Raw genomic sequence first — 26,569 nt, forward strand, 5'->3', positions numbered from 1 at the left:
TCGTGGATCGAGGTTAACAAGGTCACTGTCCGCGACCGTGAGCGTGAATACCAAACGTGCAGGGAGACGATAGTTTTACAAAGCTGACGTCTAGCGGACAGTGAACGAGTTGATCGTCGACGCGAGTCTTACGTGGTGCAGGGGTGCAGCTGCTGAAAGGATCGCCAGTGAATCCCTCGGTGCAGGTGCAGATTGGCAGGTGATTGAAAACCGTGCACTTTGCCGCTACACCGCAGGATCCGGGACAGGGATCGATGCATCTTTGCCTTATACAGGATCTGTCGCTGGGACAGTCCGTGTTCACGGTACACTCTGGTCTGCAGTTTGGTGGGCTGCCGAAGTAATTAGCTAAGCAGGAACAGGATGGAACGCCACCGATGTCCCGACATTCGGAGTACGGACCACAGGGTGAGGGTACGCAGGGGTTCTGAGGTAGATCTGGTAACGTGGATAGCGCTACGGAAACAAACGACACGACTTAGACGATCGCACCACCGGTTTGGTAAACGTGGATCGGACTTGGCGGACTCACGTGGAAGAGGGAAACACCTGGTGAAGGGATTTCCGGTGTTTCCGTCTCTGCAGGTACAAATTGGACTGTGATTGACGACTAGACAATTGGTGTTCTGTCCACAAGGTCGTGGACAGGGGTTCGCGCACTTCTGGTTCACGCAGGCTTGGTTCGAGGGACAGTCTGAACTGACGACACACTCGGGTCGACACGAGGGAGGACTTCCGGTGTACTCGGGGAGGCAAGAGCATACGGCGTTGCTGGAAATCACCCGACACTGACTGTTGGGTCCACAGGGCGATGGGACGCAGGGGTCTGTTGGATCTCTGACTACGTCTGAAGAAGAAAGAAACATGAAGAACGGCTGGTTATGTTTTTTTTTAAAGAGAGACATAGCGCTCGAAAGTTTGGGTCCGCGTGATAGAAAAGAAAAGTTTGTAGATATTGTTATCCTGAGGCAGGAATCCCTATCTCGAATCCTCTCTGTCTTATCTTGAGTTCAACCGGATAAATTAAACAAATTGCGTACCCAAAGTTTAGATCGGTATTAAATGTCCAGAGTGAGCCAAAAATCGTAGTGCAATAAGGAAGAATAAAGTGATGAAAATTGATCTCAGTTTCTTTTACCTCAGAAGATACCTTCCAATCCTCTTGTACTATGATTTTTAGTCCTCTATCGATAAATTCGTCGCATTACTTTTCCCGAGTTATACTTTACCAGGTTCTCGAACGACTTGACAATATCTGAAGGGATCTCCGGTGAAACCAGGATTGCAGGTGCAGGTGGGTGAGTGATTGATAACTTGACAGACAGAGTTCTGTCCACAGGTGCCTGGACAGGGGTCTTGGCACTTATTTCTCGTGCAGGCGAGATTTGACGGACAGTCAGAGCTGACTGTACATTCGGGTCGACATCCCTCATACGGATTGCCAATGTATTCGGGTAAACACGAACAGGAGCCTACACCGTCCTGCTCTTTGCAAATGGTATTCGAACCACAAGGAGACGGGGTGCAGGGGGAAGGTAACCCTGATGGAAAAAATAGAGTAAGCTCGTTTGATTTGTCCAGGTAAGGAATTGAGAGTATTGGTGAGATTTTCTTACGATCGTTGAACACCACGCATTGCGTGAACGGATCACCCGTGAACCCAGTGGAGCAGACGCACATAGGTGTATGGCTGACCACACGACACTCTGCGTTAGCACCACAGGAGCCAGGACAGGGATCTCTGCATTTCTGATTCGTGCAGGCAAGGTGATTTGCGCACTCGCTGTTGCTGATGCATTCGGGTCGGCAGTTAGGTGGAGAGTTCACAAATCCAGGCATGCAGGTGCAGGATGGTGAATCGTTCACCACTTGACACAGAGCGTTGGGACCACAAGGTGACGGTTTGCATACGTTTATGACCTCAGGTTTGATCTCCGCTAAAAAGCGTTCAACGATGAAACGACGCGACGTAAAGAGACACAAGATCGATACTTGTAAAGCTAGAAAGGCCCTTACTGATGGGATCGCACTTGACGAACGGATCTCCGGACAATCCTGGAAGGCAGCTGCATATAGGATTGTGGTTCGTGACCTGACACTGTGCACGGATACCGCAGCTGCCTATGCACGGGTTCACACACTTCAGGTTGCTGCAGGCTTCGTTCCTGGGGCAATCTGAACTGACCACGCACTCTGGTCTGCAAAACGGAGGACTTCCCAAGTATCCCTGGACACAGGTACAGACTGCTTGTCCGTTAACAGGACGACACAGACTGTTCTGACCACAGGGAGACGGATTGCACGGTGTTTCCGGGGTCGTTTCTACGGATGCAAACCAGTGAAGATATTGCCAATGTCTGACACTAATTATCTTCGTTTAAACAGTATCGTTTGGTACCTTGAACCGGGGAACAGAGGACGAAAGCGTTCCCGGTCATTCTTTGATCACAGCTGCACATTGGAACGTGATTGAACACATTGCAAACTGCATTCTGTCCGCAGGTACCTAGGCAAGGATCGATGCATTTATTGCGAAGGCATGCTTGATTCTGAGGACAGTCTGTGTTAAGGACACACTCGGGGCGGCATCCTGTGTAAGGATCGCCCCTGTACTCCGATAGACAGGTGCAGACACCGTTATTGCACTCTGCGTTTGATCCACAGGGGGATGGATCGCAGGGATCGTCGGAAACTGTTGATTCTAGAAGTTGGAGGAGAAAAGAACGTTAAGTGAACTACGAAATTTTGGGAGTTCAGAAAGAAGAAGCTGGTGTCTTACGTGGAGGTGGTTTTGGATAACAGTTGCTGAACGGGTCACCGGTGTAGCCTTCGATGCAGCTACAGATTGGCAGGTGATTCATCACGCTGCATTGTGCAAACACACCGCAAGATCCAGGACAGGGGTCTCTGCACTTCTGTCTCATGCAAGCTTGACTTGGGGAACAATCGGAGTTAACTGTACACTCTGGTCGACAACTGGGAGGACTGCCGATGTAATTTGGCAGACAAGAGCAGGAAGGTATGCCGTTGACGTCGCGACACTCTGCGTTCTGACCGCAGGGTGAAGGGACACACGGGTTTGAAGGTAACAATGCTGGAGCAAGGTCTAGAAACAGTTCACAAACGGTCAGACTCGAGTCTTTGCAATTAAGCTGGAAATCTCCACGGAGTATTCTCTCACCTGGCATTGAGAAGCAACGAGTAAACGGATCACCAGTGTATTTTTGCCTACAGGCACAGATAGGACTATGATGAACAACGTTGCACTCTGCGTCGAGACCACACGGACCAGGACAAGGGTTCTTGCACTTCTGATTAATACACGCTAAATTGGACGGGCACTCGGAACTGACCACACACTCTGGTCGACATCCTGGAGGATAACCAGTGTACTCTGGTAGACAGGAACAGACTGCTTGTTCGTTAACGACTCGACAGTTACTGTTCGGTCCGCAGGGCGATGGGGAGCACGGATCTCTCTTCTCGTCGACTGAGATTAAGGAAAAAGAAAAATCGTTGTAAAGATCCTGATGGAGAATTCGCCAAAATTCATGAAGGAAATCTCTGCTGCTTACAGACTGCTATTATTGGCTGACAGAACTGATACGGTTGGCCAGTGTAACCGGGGAAACAAGAACACGTCGGCAGATGATTGACAACCTGACACTCGGCATTCGTGCCACAAGCTCCTGGACACGGGTCCTGGCACTTGGATCTGATGCAAGCTCGAGTGGGCGCGCAATCCGAGCTCATGACGCACTCTGGACGACAGCCCTCGTACGGGTTGCCAAGATAGTCGGGCAAACAGGTGCAAGAACCTACTCCGTTCTGCTCTTTGCAAATGGCGTTCGAGCCACAGGGTGACGGTGTGCAAGGGGTGGAGACGACCGGTTGTATCTCGGCTAAAATGGAAAAGAAACGAATTATCTGTGCTCATGGGTAACTCGTCGTCGACTGTCAAGTATTCGTAGACGTTCTTACGTCGTTTCTCGAGACACTGGGTGAAAGGATCCCCGTCGAAACCGACGAAACACACGCACATGGCGGTGTGACTGACTACGCGACACTCGGCGTTAGCTCCGCAAGAACCGGGACACGGATCTCTGCATTTGTTCTTCACGCAGGCCAAGTGACTCGCGCACTCGTTGTTGCTGATACACTCGGGTTTACAATTGGGTGGCGCTCCGACAAATTCGGTCAAACAGGAACAAGAGGGTGAGTCGTTGACTACTTGACAGAACGCGTTTGGTCCGCAGGGCGACGGATAGCAAGGATTGACAGGTGTCTGCGGTTCTTCCACTGAAAGGAGGACGCGAAATATTCGATGAGAGAGAGTTCAGGTCGTTCGATGATCTAATGGTGAAGAAATTCCGTAGAGCTCACGTTTGGGCTCGCATCTCACGAACGGATCACCGGTGAAGCCTGCTGGACAGCTGCATACGGGATTGTGATTGGTCACCTGACACTGGGCCCTGACACCGCAGGAGCCAGCGCAGGGGTTTATACATTTCTGATTGCTGCAAGCCTGATTTTTCTGACAGTCGGAGCTGACCGTACACTCGGGTCTGCAGGAAGGAGGTGTCCCGATGAAACTGGCTACGCAAGTGCACACCGCTTGCTCGTTAACTACGCGACAAAGACTGTTGGGTCCACAGGGAGATGGATTGCAGGGGTCTTCCGGTCCTGGAATTGGGAAAAAGCGAATGAAAGGTCCCTCGACGTGGACAGTTATCGATCGTTGAAACATCAACACCTACCTCTGCTTGGACGACAAGAAACAAAGGCGTTCCCCGTCATTCCAGGCAGACAGCTACACATGGGTATGTGGTTGTAGACATTGCATTGTGCGTTCTGACCGCAAGTTCCCGGACAGGGGTCCGTGCACTTGTTACGAATGCAGGCTCGGGAGGTAGGACAGTCGTTGTTGAGGACACATTCCGGACGACAACCAGCGTACGGATCTCCCTGATATTCTGGCATGCAAGAGCATCTGCCGTCTATGCACATGGTATTGGAACCGCAAGGCGAAGGATTGCAAGGGTCTGCGGGTATCACCGGTTCTTCGATCGCTGTACAGTTGAAAAGAATCGCGTCAGACTTTAACATCGACACGGATGATTTTCTCCGAAGAAGAATCGGAAAGGTTCATCGGTCTGGAGGTGCTGTATCGATCGACGAGCTGTCCAGACCAGTTTCAGATATCCCTTCACGATTCTAATTCCATTTCTAGAGGATGAACAAAGTTGGACACTTCGTTCGTGCTTACGTTTCAGGTAACAGTTCGTGAACGGATCCCCCGTGAAACCATCGGGGCAAACGCAAGAAGGCGTGTGGTTGATGACGTTGCAGGTTGCGGAGACTCCGCAGGAGCCTGGACAAGGATCCCTGCACCTTTCATTCACGCAGGCCTGACTACTAGGGCAATCGGAGTTGACGGTGCACTCGGGTCTGCAGTTAGGCGGACTACCGATGTACGAAGAGAGACAGGAGCAAGATGGCGCTCCGCCAATGTCGCGACACTCCGCGTACGGTCCGCAGGGCGACGGTACGCAAGGATTTTGAACGACCGGACCGGGTAGAGGCTCTGAAAAGAAGTGTCTCGCTGCGTGATTCGAACACGCGTGAAATTTACCGATCTACTAGGTCCTGTTTATCTTACTTGGCATAGGGAAACATCTACTGAACGGATCCCCCGTGTAGCCCTGCTTGCAGCTACAAACTGGACTGTGATTCAGAACCCTGCAGTTGGAGTTCGAGCCACAGGGCTTGGGGCAGGGGTTAACGCACTTGTTGTTCACGCAAGCTCTGTTGGCAGGACATTCTGAGCTCATCACGCACTCGGGACGACATCCAGGTGGAGTTCCAACGTACTCTGGCAAACACGCGCAAACTGGCTGATCGTTGACCACGTTACACTGACTGTTCGGTCCGCACCGAGATGGTCTGCACGGATCCGTTGCGACCGGTTCTAATGTCGAACAATGAAGTGGTCATTTTCCACGGTAAGAAGAAAATCGTACGAAACGGTTGTCGAGGAATATGGTAATCACCCGTGGTTAAAATGGGGCTGCAGAATCGGAATGGATCACCGGTGTATCCAGCCATGCAGGTACACGCGGGCGAGTGATTGATCACCTGGCAGACAGCGTTCTGACCGCAGGTGCCTGGACACGGATCCTGACACTTGGACCGAACACAGGCCATGCTCGAGACGCAGTCGGAGTTCACCACGCACTCGGGACGACATCCGTCGTAGGGATTGCCGATGTAGTCCTGTATACAGGCGCAAGAACCTGCGCCCTGTTGCTCCTTGCAGACAGCGTTCGCTCCGCAGGGTGACGGTGTACAGGGTGACGCGTTCTCGATCGTCATCGCTACAATTGAGAGTTCCGTAGGACGTAAGTTCTAGCAAGGATTTCGAGCGTACGGACAACGGAAGGAACGCTTCGATCTTACGTTGTTGAACGATGCACTGGGTGAAGGGATCTCCGGTATACCCACTGATGCAAACGCACATTGGCGTGTGGCTCACCACTCGACATTCCGTGTTCGAACCGCAAGCACCGGGACAAGGGTCCCTGCACTTTTGATTCACGCATGCCAGACTCGCGGAGCACTCGCTGTTGCTGACACACTCCGGTTTGCAATTGGGCGGCGCTTCAACGAAACCGAGCGAGCAGGTACAAGATGGCGAGTTGTTCACCACGCGACACTGAGCGTTGGGTCCGCAAGGTGACGGTTGACACGGGTTTACGGGCTCGATCGGTGCTTCGACTGTTGAACAAAAGTTGAGAATCGAGGATGGAAGGACTAGCGACGATGCGACTATTCTTCGGGAAAGATTAAACGGCCGTTCGAGGTCACTTGGGTCACGAGTCCCGCTTTGAACGCAAAGCACAAGACTTTAAACGTAAAGTGTCACTTCCCACTCGTACCCGTGTACGTTACAGAAATTCTAGAGCAGGCTAACAACCATCCAATAATGGCTAATAACATTTACGTAAACGAGAAACGAAAAATATGAAGTTTTTACGATACTATATATTTGGCGAAGTAGGGAGAATTCTCAACGACCTTGACCAGCCAATTAATCTCGCGTCCAGAATCATTCGTTGCGAAACCTCCTTACTTATCGGATCGCATCTTGTGAACGGATCTCCAGAGTGTCTCGGAAGGCAGGTGCAGATCGGATTGTGAGCGACAACCTGGCATTGGGTCCTCAGACCGCAAGTACCTAGACAGGGATCGATGCATTTCTGATTGCTGCAAGCCAGATTACGGGGACAATCGGAGCTGACCAAGCACTCGGGTCTGCAGGACGGTGGTGTACCAAGGTATCCTTGAACGCAGCTGCAGACAGCCTGGCCGTTTACGACGCGACACTGACTGTTGGGCCCGCAGGGGGAGGGTCTACAAGGGTCCTGCGGTTGGGGTTCTACGAACGGAGCGATCGATTAGACGAGGTGAAAGGAGTAAACTTCTTCAATCCTCGCAGTAAAGGATATCCACCTCGTAATACCGAACAGAGTACGAAAGCATTTCCTGACATTCCGGGTGGGCAACTGCACATGGGGATGTGGTCGTAAATGTTGCACACAGCGTTTTGGCCACAGGTTCCGATACAAGGGTCGTTGCATTTGTTGCGCACGCAAGCTCTGTCGAAAGGACATCGATCGTTGGTCACGCACTCGGGCTGACAGAGTTCCTGTGGATTTCCTATGTAACCCGGAGGACAGCTGCACAGACCGTTATTACACTCCGCGTACATGCCACAGGGTGAAGGATTGCAAGGATCTGACGGTACGTTTAACGCTGCAAAGTAATTCAAATCGATTACAAAGTGGTCGAGATATCTTTCATTGTTAGGATCTATAAACGGATGATACTTGAGACGAACGGATCGTTCGATTGGAACTGAAAGATCTTACATGGCGGTGGTATCGGCCGGCAACTAACGAACGGATCTCCCGTGAAACCTTCGGGACAAACGCACGTGGGTATGTGGTGAATCGCGTTGCAAATGGCGGCGAGACCACAGGAACCGGGACAGGGGTCTCTGCATCTCTCTCTGGTGCAGGCTCGATTGCTGGGACAATCGGAATTGATCGTGCACTCTGGTCTACAATTCGGTGGACCCCCAGTGTAATTTGGTAAACAGGAACAGGATGGAGTGCCTGATACATCGCGGCACTCCGAATACGGTCCACATGGGGACGGTACGCAGGGGTTTGAAACAGTTTCTAGCAACGGTTCTGAAAATAATTGTTTCGTTGACGTGGTCTCGTTAATTTAATCTACTCGAACCAGGTTGTTGGCAGCAGGTTCCTCTTACTTGGTGTCGGGAAGCATCTGGTGAAGGGGTCGCCGGTGTAGTCAAACTTGCATATACAGATGGGACTGTGATTTCGTACCCTGCAGTCCGTGTTGGTGCCACAGCGACCGGGACAGGGATCGAGGCATTTCTGATTTATGCACGCTTGCGTCGAGGGACACTCCGAGCTGACGACGCATTCCGGTCGACATCCTGGTGGGCTGCCCACGTAATCGCGGAAACAGGAGCAAACAGCCTGGCCGTTGGTCACGTGGCACAGGCTGTTGGGTCCGCAGGGCGAGGGATTGCACGGGTTTTCCGCTTCGAGGGCTACAATTGGGTGCAAACAATTTCGAGTCAGGGTGGTTCCACTTCGCTCCGAATTCGGTCCGTGTGTCTGAATACGTCAGTGTTACTCGCTGCGTTAATCGAGTAACTGTGTTACTCGCTCGTTGGGATTAGTTTGGGTTAATGACGATACACTTTATCGATGGACGTATTACGATGGAAGTGACCTCGTTTGGTTACGATGAAGCGTCTCTAACGTTATCTTCTCTATCGAGGCGTTCGTGACGGCGATTACGTACGATGATGATGATGATGATGATGATGATGATGCGTGACGACATTGTAATTGAGACTTACGGATCTGCGGCTGGAGGTTACAATTAAGGAACGGATCTCCCGTGTATCCGGCCAGGCATGTGCAACTCGGCAGGTGATTTATCACCGCGCAATCCGCGTTCTGACCGCACGTGCCCGGACATGGGTTCTGGCACTTGGATCTAATGCAGGCCAGGTTCGAGGGACAGTCGGAGTTCACCGTGCATTCCGGTCGACATCCTTCGTACGGGTTCCCTAGGTAATCTTGGGCACAGGAACAGGAACCTGCTCCGTTTTGCTCTTTGCATATCGCGTTGGGGCCACAGGGTGACGGGGTGCACGGGGACACCGGTGTGGGTTCGAGCTCGGCTGGAAAAGGGTTCACAGGGTAAAACAGTTCGTTGTCTGTACCAGGGTACTTGTGTTTCGTTTAGTTTCATTGTGTTTCGTTTAGTTTCATTGTGTTTCATTTAGTTTCGTTGTGTTTAGTTTAGTTTCATTGTGTTTCGTTTAGTTTCATTGTGTTTCAGTCAGTTTCGTTGTGTTTCGTTTAGTTTCGTCGTGTTTCATTTAACATTTAGAGTGTCAATGCCGGAACTGAACTCCCGAATCGTTTTTCGTCCGTGTGTACGTGTGTTTTAGATCGCGGAGAAGCTTACGTCGTTTCAACGTGCACTGTGTGAAGGGGTCGCCAGTGTAGCCACCGAGGCAGGCGCACATAGGCGTATGACTGACCACACGGCACTCGGCGTTGGAACCGCACGAGCCTGGACAAGGATCTCGACACTTTCGATTGATGCAAGCCAAGTGGCTGGAACACTCGCTGTTACTTGCACACTCTGGTCTACAATTCGGTGGAGAACCGATAAAGTCGGGCAGACAGGCGCAAGACGGTTGGTCGTTGATCGTTTGGTAAACTGAATTGGGACCACATTGACAGGACGCGCAGGTATCCTCCGATGGTACACTCGCAGCTGCGGGGAGGGACGAGAAACAAGGATAATATGTTAATAAGGTTCCACTGGTCCCAGGGAAATCTACTATTATTTAACATTCTCTTCCAACCGAGATTGAACGCGAATCGAAATTCGTTCAGTGGAATCTATCGAGAAGGTTTAATCTCGTCTTAGTCCCCAATGAGAATAACTGCAAGGTTCTTACGGATGAACTGGCATCTGGTAAAGGGATCGCCCGTGAAACCAGACGGGCAGCTGCACACAGGATTGTGATTGACAACTTGACAGAGTGCCTTCAAACCGCAAGTGCCCGAGCAAGGATCGATACACTTTTGGTTGTTGCAGGCCTGACTCCTCGGACAATCGGAACTGACCACGCACTCTGGCCTGCACGTAGGTGGACTACCAAGGTATCCTGGCACGCAGGAACACACACCTTGGCCATTTATAGCTCGACACTGACTGTTGGGCCCGCAAGGGGACGGACTACAGGGATTCACCTGAACTGGTTCTGCATCAAAGACAACATTCGGACCTTTTAGAACTTCTCTTCCGAGAAAGGGACTCTTCTAATCCTCGTACCTTCCACTCGGTCGCAGGATATGAAAGCATTGCCGGACATTCCAGCTGGACAACTGCACATGGGTACGTGGTTCAGGACATTGCACACCGCGTCCCTACCGCAAGTACCCGAACAGGGATCCACGCACTTGTTTCGAACGCAAGCTCTGTTCTGCGGACAATCGTTGTTCAAGACACATTCGGGACGACAGCTGGTGTACGGATCGCCTTGATAATCCGACAAACAGGTGCACACTCCTGCGTTGCATTGGGCGTTCGGTCCGCAGGGTGACGGGTTGCAGGGATCGGTTTCGGGTGGCGGTACTGTAAGAATGGTTGCGCGTCGTTAGAATCCAATTGCTTCTCGGTAGATCCTCGAGGTGGTGACGTGGTCTTACGTTGCGGCGGTGTCGGGTAGCAGTTGCCGAAAGGATCACCGGTGTATTCCTCGAGGCAAGTGCACATGGGCACGTGATTGAACACGCTGCAACGGGTACCCACTCCGCAGGATCCTGAACAGGGATCCGAACACTTCTGTCTGATGCAAGCTCTGTTACTAGAGCAGTCGGAACTGACGGTGCATTCGGGACGACAGTTGGGTGGACTTCCGCTGTACTCGGGTAGACACTGACAAGATGGTCCACCGTTGACCACCCGACACTCGGAGTACTGGCCACACGGGGAGGGGAAACAAGGTTGAGATGTTTCGACCGCTGCAGGAGGTAGGGACGCTGAAAAGGTAATCGACAGGTTCAGGAAGATTTAGGTGTACGTTCCTATTTTTTTTCTTTTTTTTAGCGCCTCCGGTTGGACTGGAATCTCTTACGTGGAACGGGGAAGCATCTAGTGAACGCATCACCGGTGTAGGATTCTCTGCAGGCGCAGATTGGACTGTGATTCTTGACCACGCAGGTGGCAAAGGTGCCGCAGGTGTTGGGACAGGGGTCCACGCATTTCTGGTTGACGCAAGCTCGGTTCTCGGGACACTCGGTGTTCAAGACGCACTCGGGACGACACATGGGCGGAGAACCACTGTACTCGGGTAGACAGGAACACACTGCTTGCTCGTTGACCACGCGACACTGACTGTTCGGGCCGCACGGTGACGGATTGCACGGGTCCTTGTACTGTGTTTGATCTTCTGCGGGGTTTCAATTTGTTCAGTGAGACACGTCCTTCGATGAGAATGTAATTTCACGGGTTTGAGATTTCATTTCAAGCTTGTTTACCTATGTCGCGAACCAAGGTACAATACTGGAAGGGATTCCCGCTGTAACCCGACATGCAGGTACAGGCGGGACGATGATTGATGACACGGCACTCGGTATTGGTGCCGCAGGTGCCCGGACAGGGATCCTGGCATTTGGAGCGTATGCAGCTCAAAGTGGAGGGACAGTCCGTGTCGATTACGCACTCCGGTCGACAACCTTCGTAAGGGTTCCCGATGTAATCGGGCAGACAGGTGCAGGAACCGATGCCATTCTGTTCCTTGCAGATCGCGTTGAAACCGCATGGTGACGGTTTGCACGGGGATAGATAGACCGGCACGGCTAGAAGGTGATCGGTGATGGTTGAAAACGAGATGAACCGATGATGGTTGAAAAATCGACTTGAATAATCTCGATGGAAATTGAAATTGCTCGAATAAAAAAAGAAAGAAAAAAAAGATCTAAAGACTGAACATTGAAGACGAGAATTGATCATCGAAACACTGAAATCTACAAGATGTCTGACCAAGTGTCTCTCGATGCTTACGTGGTTTGGGATTACACTGAGTGAAAGGATCGCCAGTGAAGTCCCCGGGACACACGCACATCGGTGTGTGACTAACCACCCGACACTCGGCGTTCGCGCCACAGGATCCGGGGCAAGGATCTCTGCACTTCCGGTTCGCGCAGGCCAATTGCCCTGGACACTCGCTGTTCCCGATGCACTCGGGTTTGCAATTCGGTGGACTACCCAAGAATTCCGGTAAACACGAGCACGAGGGTGCCTCGTTGACAACTCGACATTGAGCGTTGGCCCCGCACGGGGAAGGATCGCAGGGGTTCTCAATCGGTCGACCAATCGCTAAAAAGACAGGATCAATTATTGTTGAATCGTTCGACGAATCTCGTCGATCCGATCTCCGGGTGTCTTACGTTCTGGCGTGCACCGAACGAACGGATCTCCGTTAAGCCCTTGCGAGCAGCTGCACACCGGATTGTGATTGACAACATGGCAGACGGCACCGAAGCCGCAGGTACCCGGACACGGGTTTATACATTTCTGATTGCTACACGCTTCCGTTAGGGGACAGTCAGAGCTGCCGGTGCATTCCGGTCTGCAAGCAGGCGGTACACCCAAGAATCCTGTCACGCAGGAGCAGACTGGCTGCTCGTTGATCTCTCGGCACACGCTATTCGGTCCGCAGGGTGAGGGCGAACACGGGTTCCTCTGCACGGGATCTGTGTGGGTTGCAACAACGCAGGGGGATTGACAGTGGTAGCGCACACAGGCTGGTAACTATAGGAGAGAACAGGTACCTCGTATGACGGAGCACTGAACGAAAGCATTTCCCTCCATTCCGTTAGGGCAGCTGCACATGGGCACATGATTGTACACGAGACACTGAGCGTTACGACCGCACGTGCCCGGACAGGGATCCACGCACTTGTTCCTCACGCAGGCGCGGTCCTGCGGGCAATCGGTGTTCAACACGCACTCGGGACGACAACCCACGTAGGGGTCGCCCCGATACTCCTGCAAACAGGTGCACACACCATTGTCGCAGCGTGCGTTCGAGCCACATGGTGACAACGCGCAGGGATCGATGACGACCGGTTGAGCTGCGAAACAAAGGAGAGATCTCTAGTTTCTCGAGTCCTTCCCAAGGTTAACCCTAACGCGTTCGAGTCTCTTTCGATTCGTCGTAATGTACAAGGTGATAGGTGATAGGTCATTATAGAGTCACGGAGATTTTATGACTCGGAATAAGACGAAAATCGAGCACAATAAATAAAAGTTCCATGCATTTGATACATTTGTTATCCGAGACCTGCACAGTCGAACGGTTGAACGCTTTAAGGTTAACTCGAAGGATGAATCCTTACGTGGCTCTGTCGGGACTGGGTGGCAATTGCTGAACGGGTCACCGGTGTATCCCTCGGGACACGTGCACACGGGAACGTGATTGTACACCGAGCACAATGACGTCACACCGCATGATCCCGAGCAAGGATCTCTGCACTTCTCGCTACTGCACGCGAGGTTCATGGGACAGTCGGAATTCACGCGACACTCTGGTCGACAATTCGGCGGAGATCCCACGTATCTTGGTAAGCAGGAACACGACGGAGTGCCACCGATATTTCTGCACTCCGCGTACATGCCACAGGGTGATGGCAGGCAGGGGTCTAGCGGGGCTAGAGAGTTGTCGTTCGAGGGTGGTTCTGTAATTCGTTTGCAATATTATCCTCTGTTGACCAGAGAACCCTACAGCTGTGCTACTGGGAGTTTTTATAACAATTGAAAGAATCAACGATATTTGGAAACAACAACGATTGAAACCAACGACATTCTGTAGAAGAGTCTTGTTAGGTAGTTGCAAAGAGAGTTATCTCAAACCCTTAGATAAGTTTAGTTAATTTCTTGTCCTAAATAATTAAATTTCACACGATCGTGGTAATATCACAACGAATAACGTCACACGAAGTTCAATTATTCAAAGTAAAAGTTAAAATTAACAATTTCGAGCCATGAAAATCCTGAGGGGCAAAACTGTAGGGCACCTTTATAATTAATGAAGTGATTCGTCTCGAATAATTAATTAAATTTCACACCATCGTAGTAACACCACAACGAATAACGTCACACGAAGTTCAATTATTCAAAGTAAAAGTTGAAATTAACAATTTGAAGTCACGAAAATCCTTAGGGGTACAACTCTGTAATTAATGAAGTGATTCGTCTCGACTCGTGATAATTGTTCAACCATATTGGATATACACTGCTGCTTGAAAGATTGGGGCATACTTTGATCTTCGTTCTGAATAGAGGATATCCAATATAATTGGTGACGAAGATTCGTGATGATCAGAATGATGTGGACTGATCAGATTCTATGATGCATAATGAACAAGTGTCGCGCACTACGTTTCAAAAATACATCAACACTCCGATGTTTGAACGTTCTGACATTTCAGTAAAGAATCTTTTCAAATATCGAGGGTTCGGTGTACCTTTCAAGCACAGTGTACACAGAGAAATGTCCTTAAAGAATCTTTTCAAATATCGAGGGTTCGATATACTTTTCAAGCACAGTGTATACAGAGAAATGTCCTTAAAGAATCTTTTCAAATATCGAGGGTTCGGTGTACCTTTCAAGCACAGTGTGTTACAGAGAAATGTCCTTACGTGGAGCGGGGAAACATTTTGTGAACGGATCGCCAGTGTATCCGAGGTTGCAGATGCAAATGGGACTGTGGTTGATCACTTTGCACTGAGTGTTGATACCGCAAGAGTTCGTGCAAGGGGGCGTGCATCTTTGGTTGATGCACGCGAGATCCAATGGGCACTCGCTGTTCACCACGCACTCGGGTCGACAGTTTGGTGGGTTTCCAATGAAATTCAAGAGACAGGTGCAGACAGCGTGGTCGTCCACGTTACGACATTTACTGTTGGGTCCACAGGGGGAGGGACTACACGGGTCTGTCTCTACCGGGGTAGCTGTACGGGGAGAAGGTCGTATTAAAGAACATGGAATCCAATCTGAACGTGTAAATTGGTCGATTTTGTCGGAGTTAGGTACTGGGACAGGTCATTACGATAGGTGGAGGTACTTAAAACGGGCCACCTGAACAATCCTGATATATTTAAAGAACCATCTGGTAGGTTCTAAATGGAAGCGTCAAGGACACTTCAAGGTCAATAACTGTTGTTATTTTCCACGATTGGGTCTTTGGAGATGATTCAAGGTCGTTAAAAATTACTCAACTTCGTGACCAACTCTGTTAGAAAGTACTTTCAACTAGAACAATTTGGGTTGTTCGGAAAGTCGTTTCGTTTCTTTTGGTGAAAATGAAATAAGGATTTTTTTAGAGTGTATAAACATTTTATTAAATTATATATCCTCCATTTTGGAAAACGAAATGACTTTCCGGATAACCCAATAAATAGAAAAGAATAATACATCAGTGAGATGGAATTGAGCTTGAACTTTCCTTGTATCTACTCGCGTTTACCAACTCTGTTAGAAAGTAAATAAAAAAGAACACATCGGTGAGATAGAATCGACCTTGAACTTTCCTTTCATCTACTCACGTTTACCAACTCTGTTAGAAAGTAAATAGAAAAGGACACATCGGTAAGAGAGATCTGACCTTGAACTTTCTTTGCATCTACTCGCGTTTACCAACTCTGTTAGAAAGTAAATAGAAAAGGACACATCGGTAAGAGAGATTTGACCTTGAACTTTCCTTGCATCTACCAACTCCGTTAAAAAGTAAATAGAAAAGAACACATCGGTGAAATAGAATCGACCTTGAACTTTCCTTGCATCTACTCGCGTCCATCAATTCCGTTAGAAAGTAAATAAAAAAGAACACATCGGTGAGATAGAATCGACCTTGAATTATCCTCGCATCCACTTCTTCTATAATAAAATTGACCTTGAATTATCCTTATCCGCCTTACGGATATCGTATTAAATCGTTCTCGGAGGAGGGAACAACTTCGAAGACGTTTTACCCGAGTAGTCTTAAATACCTCACTCGGTGCATTTTGCAGGGCATTTTCGGGCGTTGATTGGTAAGAAAATGGAGGCTTACGCTCGAACAGGACCGGGGAACAATACGTGAACGGATTGCCCGTGTATCCAGTGTTGCACGAACAAACTGGTATATGATTGATCATTTCGCATCGGGCTTGGAGTCCGCAAGTTCCTGGGCATGGGTCCCTGCACCTCAGGCCCGTGCATGCCATCGTCTTGGCGCAATCGGAATTTTGGGTACATTCGGGTCTGCATCCTTGGTACGGGTCGCCTACGTAGTCCGTTGGACAGGAACAGGAACCAACGCCGTTGCTTTCGCGACAGATCGCGTTCGCCCCGCACGGGGACGGCTCGCATGGTTTCCTAAGGTCTAGGGGTACATCTGATGGAAAAAGAAACAGGGTCACTTAAACGACATTAAATCTCGATCATGCAACCGGCTACGGTCTCGTATACGAAAGCTCGTGCAGCGGTATATGAATTATTATCATCTTCGGTACGTGATCAGCTTTCGTGCGATGTTGCGACGAATGATTTTCAAAGCGGAAGCTGATCTTTGGGACGACTCGGATCCTTCAGCAGGGGACGTTTTACACGTGATCGTTAGGGAGGGGTCTCGCGTTAACGATTATGTTAGGGTGTCACGGGTCGTGGAGCGGTGCGTGTAGGGTCTCTCTATCGGACAGTTACTTGCAATCCGTGTGGTCTGTGGTTAAGAGAGGGGGTTTCATTAGGGGATGTTAAGGGGACGAAGTACCTTTCAATGCGTAAGCGTGTTTTCAGGGCCAGGGTACATGTACCTGTAAGCGTGTCTAAATCTATATAACGGGGGTATTTGTATTATTTGCGGGTTAATGCTTCCGTGTCCAGTATCTTTTACTGTGGGCTGGGTATTCGACGCAAGGACGCAGGGGAGCAGAAGCGTTCCTAAAGTTCTCATCGAACGTTGCAGATTTAGGGCGGTACGTTGAACAATGATGGGTCTCGAAGCGATATGCTTGGTTGGGTTGCGGGTCAATGCGTGCAATACTCTTCCTACGTAGGTGTGTACGGTTTGTTTTTTTTTTCTTTTTTTTTTGGTTATCGAGTATCTGTCAGGGGGTGAGTGCAATAAAGAGCCTATGCTCCCATAGGCCCCGCCACCGTTTTATGTCCTGATTGTATCTCGTTCGTGGTTATGCTCAGGGTAGTACGCACAGGGGTAATGAAGGCGTGCTCTTCTCGATGGTGTCTCGTTAATTGCATGGTGGGTTGATCGGGTTGGATGATTCGTTGTTATCGAATGTTCATTCGTACGTGAGTGCAATACGGTAATTCTCAAGGCCCCGCCACCAAGGTGACGCTTTGTCGTCGGTTTTGTTAGGGCCTCTCGCAAACTGCGTACGGGGGTTAGGGTATCTCGTTGCTCCTCGTTCGCGAGATTATGGCGCGATTATGGTTAGGAGGAGCTCGATGATCGTGATCGAAGGTACAAGCACTTACCTTGGGTCGCCCGCATGCAAACGGCGATCAATGTTTGCAACGAAACAAAGAGAGAAAAAGTAAATACGACAGCAAGTATCTTAGCGGTTCACTCACCCTTGGCGGCCAACTCGCAGACGCTGAACGGATTTCCCGTGTAACCTTCGGCGCACGCGCACACCGCATGGTGGTTCACTACCGAACACTGAGCGTTCGAACCGCACAAACCGACACACGGGTCGCGACACTTTTGTTGCATACACGCCAAATGCGGCGGACACTCGGGATTGATCGTGCACTCGGGTCTGCAATTCGGTGGTACACCGATGTAATTCGGTACGCAGGAACAGGCTGGACTGTCGCCTCTCACTTGGCACTCCGCGTTGGGTCCACAGGGAGACGGTTGGCACGGGTTCGTAGGCTTTGGCGGCACCCCTGTGCGATAAAGTGTATTTGTTAGACTTTCAAGTTTACAGGATACTTGTCCGAGTTTGAAAATAGAACAACTTACTGGGCATGGGATAACACCTGGTGAATGGATCCCCGGTGTATCCATCGTAGCAGATGCAGATAGGATTGTGATTGATCACGTGACAGTTGGAGTCCTGACCGCATGTGCCTGGACACGGGTCCTGACATTTATTGTCCAGACAAGCCAATGTCTGAGGACAATCGGCGCTGATCACACAGGCTGGTCTACAGGCTGGTGGACTGCCTATAAGTCCAGGCTGACACGAGCACACCGCATGATCGTTTACCACTTTACAGACGCTGTTCGCTCCGCAAGGAGACGGTGTGCACGGTTGCTTTCTGGGCTCTGGAAACGTTGAACGTATCTTAGATATTGTAAACTGTGTTCCGAGTGAAAAATTCAAACGCTGCAGGATGCAGAATCGAATTGTTATCACAAAAATAAGCTAACCTTCTGGCATGTGTTGTCGACAAAGGGTAAATGGATCCCCGGTGTAACCAGAGGGGCAGCTACACATGGGGATGTGATTAACCACGTCGCAACGTGCACTGGTCCCGCAGGTGCCGATACAAGGATCCACGCAGTAATGATTCACGCATGCCTTCACTCGAGAGCATTCCGAGTTCATAGTGCACTCGGGGCGGCAATACGAGAAGGGATCGCCAAAGTAATTCGGGAGACATTTGCAGTTACCTTCGTCGCACTCTGCATTGGGTCCACACGGAGATGGGTTGCACAGATCTTCGGGTGTTTTCGGTTGTTCTGTTAAATGCAAGGTGTACAATGTGAAATTTATTCTTATAGCTCAGAAACGATAGGCGAGATTAGAGTTGAACAGGTACCTCTTATCAGTGTACACAGCGTGAAAGGATCGCCGGTGTATCCCGCTTGACAAAGGCAAACAGGAATATGGTTTTGCACGCGACAATCCACGTTCTGTCCACACGATCCAACGCAAGGATCTCGACACTTCTCAGAGATGCACGCTTGATTCGATGGACAATCCGTGTTGACGACGCACTCGGGTCGACAATTGGGTGGTAGGCCTATGTAGTTCTTCAGGCAGGAGCAAGCTGCTTGATCGCCGATCGTCCTGCACTCTGCGTACAAACCGCACGGACTTGGTGTGCAAGGATCACCGATAGGTGGAACCGGTCCCACTGAAAGAAGAACGATAATTGAACATCGATTCCAAAATACGTACAGTGATTAGAAGTATGCGAAGTATCTATTACGCTGGGAACAAAATCAAGTGGTCAAGATCACCGGTAAATCTTCTACAATTTAATTTGGGTGGATTCAAATTTCCCAAGCTTACCTGTCGGTGGATAACATCTGGAGAAAGGATCTCCTGTGGTCCCTTGCGAGCAGCTGCACAGAGGATTGTGATTGATCACCCGACAATTGGCTCCCACTCCACAGGTTCCTGGGCAAGGGTCGGTGCATTTGTATTTGTAACACGCCCTGTTCTGAGGGCATTCGGAGTTCACGACACACTCGGGCCTACAGTTCGGCGGTGAACCGATGTAGGACTCTTGGCAAGTGCAGACTGCCTGATCGTTGACAGCTCGACACAAACTGTTCGGTCCACAGGGCGATGGACTGCACGGATCCGTGACGGTGGGTTCCGTATTCGTGAATACCGGCGTGGTGCATATCGTGAATGGGTCTCCCATGTAGCCAGGTTGACAAGTGCAGGTGGGGATGTGATTGATCACCGAACACTGAGCCTGGATGCCGCATATGCCTGGACAGGGATCCTCGCATTTGTAGCGAACGCAGGCCTTGTTCGTCGGACAGTCGGAGCTGAGAATGCACTCCGGTTGACATCCTTCGTAGGGATTGCCATGGTAGTCGTCGATGCAGATGCACGCGCCTACGTTGTCGCGTTGCTGGCAGATAGCATTTGGGCCACATGGCGAGGGTTCGCACGGATTGATAGCTTCCTCTGGAACGTGGAGATGAGTTTAGAAATTTTAGATCTTTACTATTTAAGGACAAGCGACGACGTACCTTCCAGTTTAATACACTGAACAAAAGGATTCCCTGTGTAACCAGTCGAGCACAAACACACGACAGCGTGGTTGATGACGATGCACTTTGCATTTTCTGCACAGGAACCTGGACAGGGATCCGTGCACTTCGAATTGATACACGCCTTGTCGGATGGACAGTCAGGATTGATCAAACACTCTGGACGACAAGATGGTGGTGTGCCTATGTACGTAGGGAGGCAAGAACACGATGGGTAACCGTTCGCGTCTTGACACTGGGCATTCGGTCCGCAGGGTGATGGATTGCAAGGATCTCCAGATTCTTTGCCATCTGGTACGTCTGCAAAAATTGTACGATATAGATTTTTATTAGATCCTGGCGTTCAAGTGTTTATAGTCTGTCTAACGAGACGATTCAGTGGATGTAAACACACAATTTACAGTTTAAATATTTCTTTATATTTCTTATATCTTAGTTCAAAGGCATTTCCTTACCAGGAAGATCGTAACAACTCTTGAACGGATCTCCAGTTTGACCAGGTAAACAGCTACAGATTGGCGAATGATTGATAACCTCGCATCTCGCGTTCAAGCCGCAGGATCCCAAACAAGGATCCGTACACTTCTTGTTCACGCAGGCATGAGTTGGTGAGCACTCCGAGCTCACGACACACTCTGGTCTACACGACGGCGGAGAACCGAGGTATCCCTGAAGGCAAGAGCACACAGCGTGGTCTTCCACGTTGCGACACTGACTGTTCGGCCCGCATGGTGATACCGGTGAACATGGATCCTTGGAGGCATGTGGAACTGTAACGTGTTCATTAGTGTAAGAGATCAGGATAGACGAATGGAATCGACGTACTAGATATTTTATGGGAACGATAGTTACTTTGAGGCTGAATACGACAACTGACGAACGGATCCCCAACGTATCCAGGTGAACAAGAGCAGCTAGGTATGTGATTCACTACGTCGCAGACAGCATTCTGACCACATGTTCCGGGACAAGGATCCTTACATTTGTTTCGCAGGCACGTCTTGTCGCGTGGACATTCTATGTTCAGGACGCATTCTGGACGACAGGCCTCGTATGGATTGCCTATGTACTCTGGTAGACATTCGCAGTCACCGTTTTTGCATATAGCGTTCGGTCCACAGGGCGATGGACTGCACGGGTCGCTCACTGGTGGTAACGTGGCTGAAAAATAATTTAGAAATGTGTAGAAATATGTTGAAAGATCATTGAATTAAGATTATATCGTAGCGATATTTAAGGAAAAAATATTTGCAACGCTTGCTTACTCGGAGGAATGATTGTACACTGCGTGAAAGGATCTCCAGTGAAGCTCTCCATGCAGGTACAAACTGGTATGTGATTCAAGACATGGCACTGAGCGTTGACCCCGCAGGAACCTGGACAAGGATCCTGACACTTTTGATTCACGCACGCGAGATGACTCTTGCATTCGGAGCTCAAGATGCACTCTGGCCTGCACTCTGGGGGAACACCGATGTAATTCGGTAAACAAGAGCATGCTGGGTTTCCGGATATGATCTGGCACAAAGAGTTTGGACCGCAGGGTGACGGTGTACAAGATGGTGGTCGTTCTGTGGTTGAGGTGACGTCGTAAACTGCAAAGCGAAAGTGAGATTACTTGAACACGAACAATAATTAATATTGAGAAAATTAGAGCAACAGTCTTACCAATAGGCGAACACTGAGTGAACGGATCACCCGTGAAGCCCACAGGACACGTGCAAATTGGATTGTGATTCTTGGTGGTACACTGTGCTCTCAATCCACAAGTATTTGGGCATGGATCCGTACATTTCTTGTTCAAACATGCAAGGTGAGTTGGACACTCAGCGTTCACTACACATTCTGGTCTGCAATTTGGTGGAATTCCCCTGTACTCTGGTAGACAAGTACAGACCGCCTGGCCATTCACCTTGCGACACTTGCTATTGGGTCCGCAAGGTGACGGTGAACATGGATCTGATGGTGGCACTCCTAAAGATTCATTTATGTTAACATACAATTGGAATTGGATTCACTCAGTATTAACGCCGAAAATATAAAATGACACTTACTGACAACTTCTTTAACTTCACAGGCAAAATACGGGTCCCCTGTGTATCCAGCAGGACAGGTGCACACGGGAACGTGTTGTTGGACATTGCAAATGGACAGCATGCCGCAGGTGCTTGGACAGGGATCGGAACACTTGAATCCAACGCAAGCCAATTGTGGAGCACAGTCGTTGTTCGATTCGCATTCTCTGTGACATCCCTTTTCGTTGTCGTAGGGGTCTCCGATAAGGTCTGGGGGACAGGCACACGCTCCAGCTCCGTTTCTCTCGCGACACTGAGCATTTGGACCGCATGGATTCGGTGAACATGGATTGGCCACGCTGATGTCAGTTGCTGAACAAACGAGAATCAAACGAATTAGCTTCAACTTTAAAGTCTTTGGGCTAAGAATCTCCTAAATGTATGGAACTTGTGTTTTTAAAGGTATGTACAAGTAAAACTAGGACTTACTCGGAGGAGGTGCCAGAACACAGCGAACGGCAGCGTCTCCTTCGTAGCCCTCGGGGCAAGTACAAATTGGTAGGTGATTTTGAACGGTACACCTGGCCAGCTCGCCGCAAGCTCCTGGACAAGGATTCTTGCATCTTTGATCCACGCAAGCCGCTGAGTGGAAGCAGTCGGAATTATCGGTGCACTCGGGTCTACAATTCGGGGGACGTCCGATGAAGTTCAAGAGACAAGAGCAAGCAGGTTGAGAACCAATCACTCTGCACTGAGAATTCGGCCCGCAAGGATTAGGGGAGCACGGATTTTCGGTTCCTTTCGTGGGTGGTTGAGTGACATTGAACCTTGTACAATGAACGAGAGGATTGCCCGTGTAACTCGTAGCACAAGTGCAAATGGGATTGTGGTTGACGGTAAGACACTTGGTGTTCAATCCACAGGAGCCTGGACAAGGATCTGCGCACTTGTTCTCAATGCACGCCTTGTTCTGAGGACACTCCGAGCTGACGATGCACTCTGGACGACAAGTGGGTGGTATTCCAACGAATCCTGGCTGACATAGGCACACTGCGTGTTCGTTGTGCACGCGGCAATTGCTGTTGGGTCCACAGGGTGAAGGTTCGCAAGGATTTACGGGTATCGGTTCAGGAGTCACTTCTATTCCCGTGCAAGTGTTGAACGGATCTCCAGTGTAGCCAGGTAAACAGGAACAAGATGGTGTATGATTGACCACTCGACAGGTGGCTCCATGACCACAGGTGTTGGGACAAGGGTTGACGCACTTGTTGTTGAGGCAAGCCTTGTCGCGTTCACAGTCCGTGTTCGTGACGCATTCGGGTCTGCAGCCCGTGTACGGGTCACCAATGTACTCTGGTAAACAGGTGCAAGATCCTGCACCGTTTCTCTCATTGCAGATGGCGTTTGCACCGCAGGGAGACGGGTTACATGGTGTACGGGGTTGTTCGGTTGTGGTAGGTACTAAAAAAGAAGAATTGGAAGATTACCACAAGTCATATAAACTTGTTCAACTTAGCGTCTAGGGTCTTTATAGGTTTCTGTTAGTTTCAAGCGGGTATTGTGTACCTTCCATTATCAATGTGCACTCGGTGAACGGATCTCCAGTGTACCCAGCGTTGCAGATACAAACGGGGTTGTGCTTCACAACATTGCAGTAGGTGTTCACGCCACAGGAACCTGGACAAGGATCCACGCACTGTTCGTTCTGACAGGCGAGGTTTCCAGGGCAACCTTCGTTGATGACACATTCTGGACGACAATTCGGAGCTCTGCCCACGTAATTGGGTAGACAAGAGCACGCAGGGAAGCCGTCTATGACGCGACACTGTGAGTTTGGTCCACAGGGTGATGGAATGCATGGGTTACCACTTGGCTCCACTCCAGGCTGTTTGCTTTCCGCTTTGAAAAAAATTCAAAAATGATTGTTACAACGCGTTACAATCTAGTAGATTATAAGTGGCTAGTTCAAAATCAATTCTCACGTTCTTTCACGCATCCAAAGAAGGGATCACCGGTGTATCCGGACGTGCAGCTACAGACTGGATTGTGATTGATGACCTGACAGTCGGCGTTCTGACCGCACGTGCTTACACATGGATCCCTGCACTTTTGATTGATGCACGCCGTGTTCTGAGTGCAGTCGGTGCTAACCACGCACTCTGGTCGACACTGTGGTGGACTGCCGACGTAATCCGGTTGACAAGAACAGACTGCATGGTTGTCAATTACGCGGCAGTTGCTGTATGGACCGCAAGGAGATGGTTGGCATGGATCACCTGGTAGTGGTGTTACTGAAACGGAAATACAGGGTCAAAGTTCCAAATGGTCTATAATAAAATAATATTTCCACGTATTAAAAAGACAATTTACCAGGTGATATATGACAGGACTGAAGAGGATCTCCCGTGTATCCAGACAGACAACTGCACGAAGGCTGATGATTGATCACTTGACACTGTGCGTTTATGCCACACGCACCTACGCACGGGTCCTTGCACTTGTTGTTTATGCAAGCCTTCGTATGAACACAGTCAGAGTTCTGTACGCACTCTGGCCTACATCCTGCGTAAGGATCCCCGGTGTAGTCGGGTAAGCAGCTGCAGGAACCAGCTCCGTTGCGTTCCTTGCAGACCGCGTTCGCGCCACATGGTGAGGGGTCGCATGGTAATGACACCGGGAAAGAATCTATCGGACAAATGATAAATATTACACTCTGCAAAATTGAGAAAACCTATGGAGTTTTTCGATCAAGAATCGTACCCTTGCTACATCCGGAAAATGGATCCCCTTCGTATCCCACGTAACATTGGCACATAGGACGATGGTTCTGTACAGTGCAGTTGGTGTTGAATCCACAGGACCCGGCACATGGATCCACGCACTTCTTCTGGACACAGGCGAGATAGTTTGGACAGTCTTGATGAATCAAGCACTCTGGTCTGCAATTCGGTGGTGCTCCGAACATTCCACTGATACAAGTGCAAACTGGATGATCCTCCTGCACTCGACAGTCCGCATTCGGGCCGCAGGGTGCAGGGACGCAAGGATTCTTCGGCCCTGGTAGCGGTACAACTAACGAAAATAGATAAGATAAATAAATCCTCGAGTCGACAACCACCTGATGCACCTTAGAATTATTGAAACTGCGATGCATTACCTTCCTTGACGCATTGGGTAAACGGATCACCGGTATACTCGGGAGGACAACTGCAAATAGGATTGTGACTGACCACCTGACACAGAGCATTCTGACCGCACAAGCTGAGACAAGGATCGCCACACTTCTGACCAATGCAGGCTAAGTGTACAGGGCACTCGGAGCTAACCAGACACTCCGGACGACAAGATGGCGGTGTGCCGTGGTACCCTGGACTGCAGGAGCAAACCGCACGGTCGTTCATCACGCGACAAATGCTGTGCGGTCCACATGGCGATGGCATGCAAGGATTTTGAGCCGGGAGTGCTGGAGGAGGCAATTTTAACGTCAGTTTATCAACTTAAAACGTCCATTCATCGACAGAATCCAATTGTTAAGAAGACTCACGAGACTTTTCAATCTTGCAAGAACCGAATGGATCCCCAGTGTATCCTGGCAGGCAAGAACAGACGGGAACGTGATCGTCTACCTCGCACTTAGCATTGGCACCGCAGACACCCGGGCAGGGATCTCTGCAGTGTTGATTGAAGCATGCCAGCTGACTCTCACAGTCCTGGTTCACGAAGCATTCGGCCTCACAGCCGTCCATGTACGGATTGCCGACGTACGGTGGGATGCATTTGCATCTCGCGATCCCATCTTCGGAAATGCAGATGGCGTTCTTGCCGCAGGGCATCAGTAAGCAAGGATCGTGCATGTCGGGTGGTGGTTCTGAAAGTGAACATGAAGTGATCAGCTTCTCTCATACATTTTAATTGATTAATTTCAAGTAGTCGGAGCGTTGTAGATTCGCCCTAAAACCATAACTATCTCTTATCTTTCTTTTCGCTAGCGTTTCGCACAAACCTGCACAGCTCTGATAAGGATTCCCGACCATAAGATCGGTGCAGTAACAAGGTGGAACTCTGTTCGCGTCGCATTTTGCACCCAGCCCGCACGGATTTGGATCACACTGATCCGACTTGGGTGCACACCCTCTGATAGTGTTGGGTGTCTCGATGTACCCGGGTAAACAGGTGCATTTTGAGAGGCCATTGGACAGAACGGTGCATTGAGTGTTGGGTCCGCACGGAGATGGCTCGCAGGGGCTGTTGGGTAGCGTGCAGGGGGCTTGGGGAGGATTTCCTTCGTATCCTGGCAGACAGAAGCACCTCACTTGGCCTGCTACCACGCGGCAACCAGAGTTCACTCCACAAGGGTTACCCTGGCACAAGTCACCGTCTGGAACTGATGTTAATCGCGTTGAAATC

The 26,569-nt window shown here is 50.0% G+C and overlaps 1 protein-coding gene across 1 annotated transcript in view; it reads right to left on the reverse strand.

Annotated features, from left to right (window-relative positions):
* Dpy (fibrillin-like protein dumpy) overlaps nt 1–26,569 on the reverse strand; it is a 135,823-nt gene that overhangs the window by 34,913 nt on the left and 74,341 nt on the right. Inside the window, 52 exon segments of the mRNA XM_076304764.1 lie at nt 133–456; nt 533–847; nt 1,230–1,541; nt 1,617–1,937; nt 2,017–2,322; nt 2,399–2,701; nt 2,780–3,106; nt 3,182–3,490; nt 3,576–3,902; nt 3,982–4,299; nt 4,384–4,683; nt 4,758–5,069; nt 5,267–5,584; nt 5,660–5,968; nt 6,051–6,374; nt 6,457–6,774; nt 7,130–7,471; nt 7,474–7,812; nt 7,929–8,252; nt 8,333–8,641; nt 8,957–9,283; nt 9,574–9,888; nt 10,076–10,381; nt 10,453–10,755; nt 10,830–11,162; nt 11,258–11,572; nt 11,661–11,981; nt 12,187–12,501; nt 12,573–12,878; nt 12,957–13,259; nt 13,524–13,862; nt 14,827–15,138; nt 16,239–16,562; nt 17,759–18,076; nt 18,153–18,458; nt 18,564–18,875; nt 18,956–19,273; nt 19,432–20,061; nt 20,127–20,447; nt 20,603–20,917; nt 21,000–21,308; nt 21,413–21,742; nt 21,816–22,121; nt 22,202–22,534; nt 22,652–23,623; nt 23,729–24,061; nt 24,145–24,453; nt 24,533–24,847; nt 24,923–25,234; nt 25,320–25,625; nt 25,707–26,030; nt 26,166–26,546. Of these exon segments, the coding sequence (XP_076160879.1) occupies nt 133–456; nt 533–847; nt 1,230–1,541; nt 1,617–1,937; nt 2,017–2,322; nt 2,399–2,701; nt 2,780–3,106; nt 3,182–3,490; nt 3,576–3,902; nt 3,982–4,299; nt 4,384–4,683; nt 4,758–5,069; nt 5,267–5,584; nt 5,660–5,968; nt 6,051–6,374; nt 6,457–6,774; nt 7,130–7,471; nt 7,474–7,812; nt 7,929–8,252; nt 8,333–8,641; nt 8,957–9,283; nt 9,574–9,888; nt 10,076–10,381; nt 10,453–10,755; nt 10,830–11,162; nt 11,258–11,572; nt 11,661–11,981; nt 12,187–12,501; nt 12,573–12,878; nt 12,957–13,259; nt 13,524–13,862; nt 14,827–15,138; nt 16,239–16,562; nt 17,759–18,076; nt 18,153–18,458; nt 18,564–18,875; nt 18,956–19,273; nt 19,432–20,061; nt 20,127–20,447; nt 20,603–20,917; nt 21,000–21,308; nt 21,413–21,742; nt 21,816–22,121; nt 22,202–22,534; nt 22,652–23,623; nt 23,729–24,061; nt 24,145–24,453; nt 24,533–24,847; nt 24,923–25,234; nt 25,320–25,625; nt 25,707–26,030; nt 26,166–26,546 (17,526 nt within the window).

Source organism: Ptiloglossa arizonensis, chromosome 2, assembly GCF_051014685.1.
Source record: "Ptiloglossa arizonensis isolate GNS036 chromosome 2, iyPtiAriz1_principal, whole genome shotgun sequence".
In the NCBI taxonomy this organism is placed as follows: domain Eukaryota; kingdom Metazoa; phylum Arthropoda; class Insecta; order Hymenoptera; family Colletidae; genus Ptiloglossa; species Ptiloglossa arizonensis.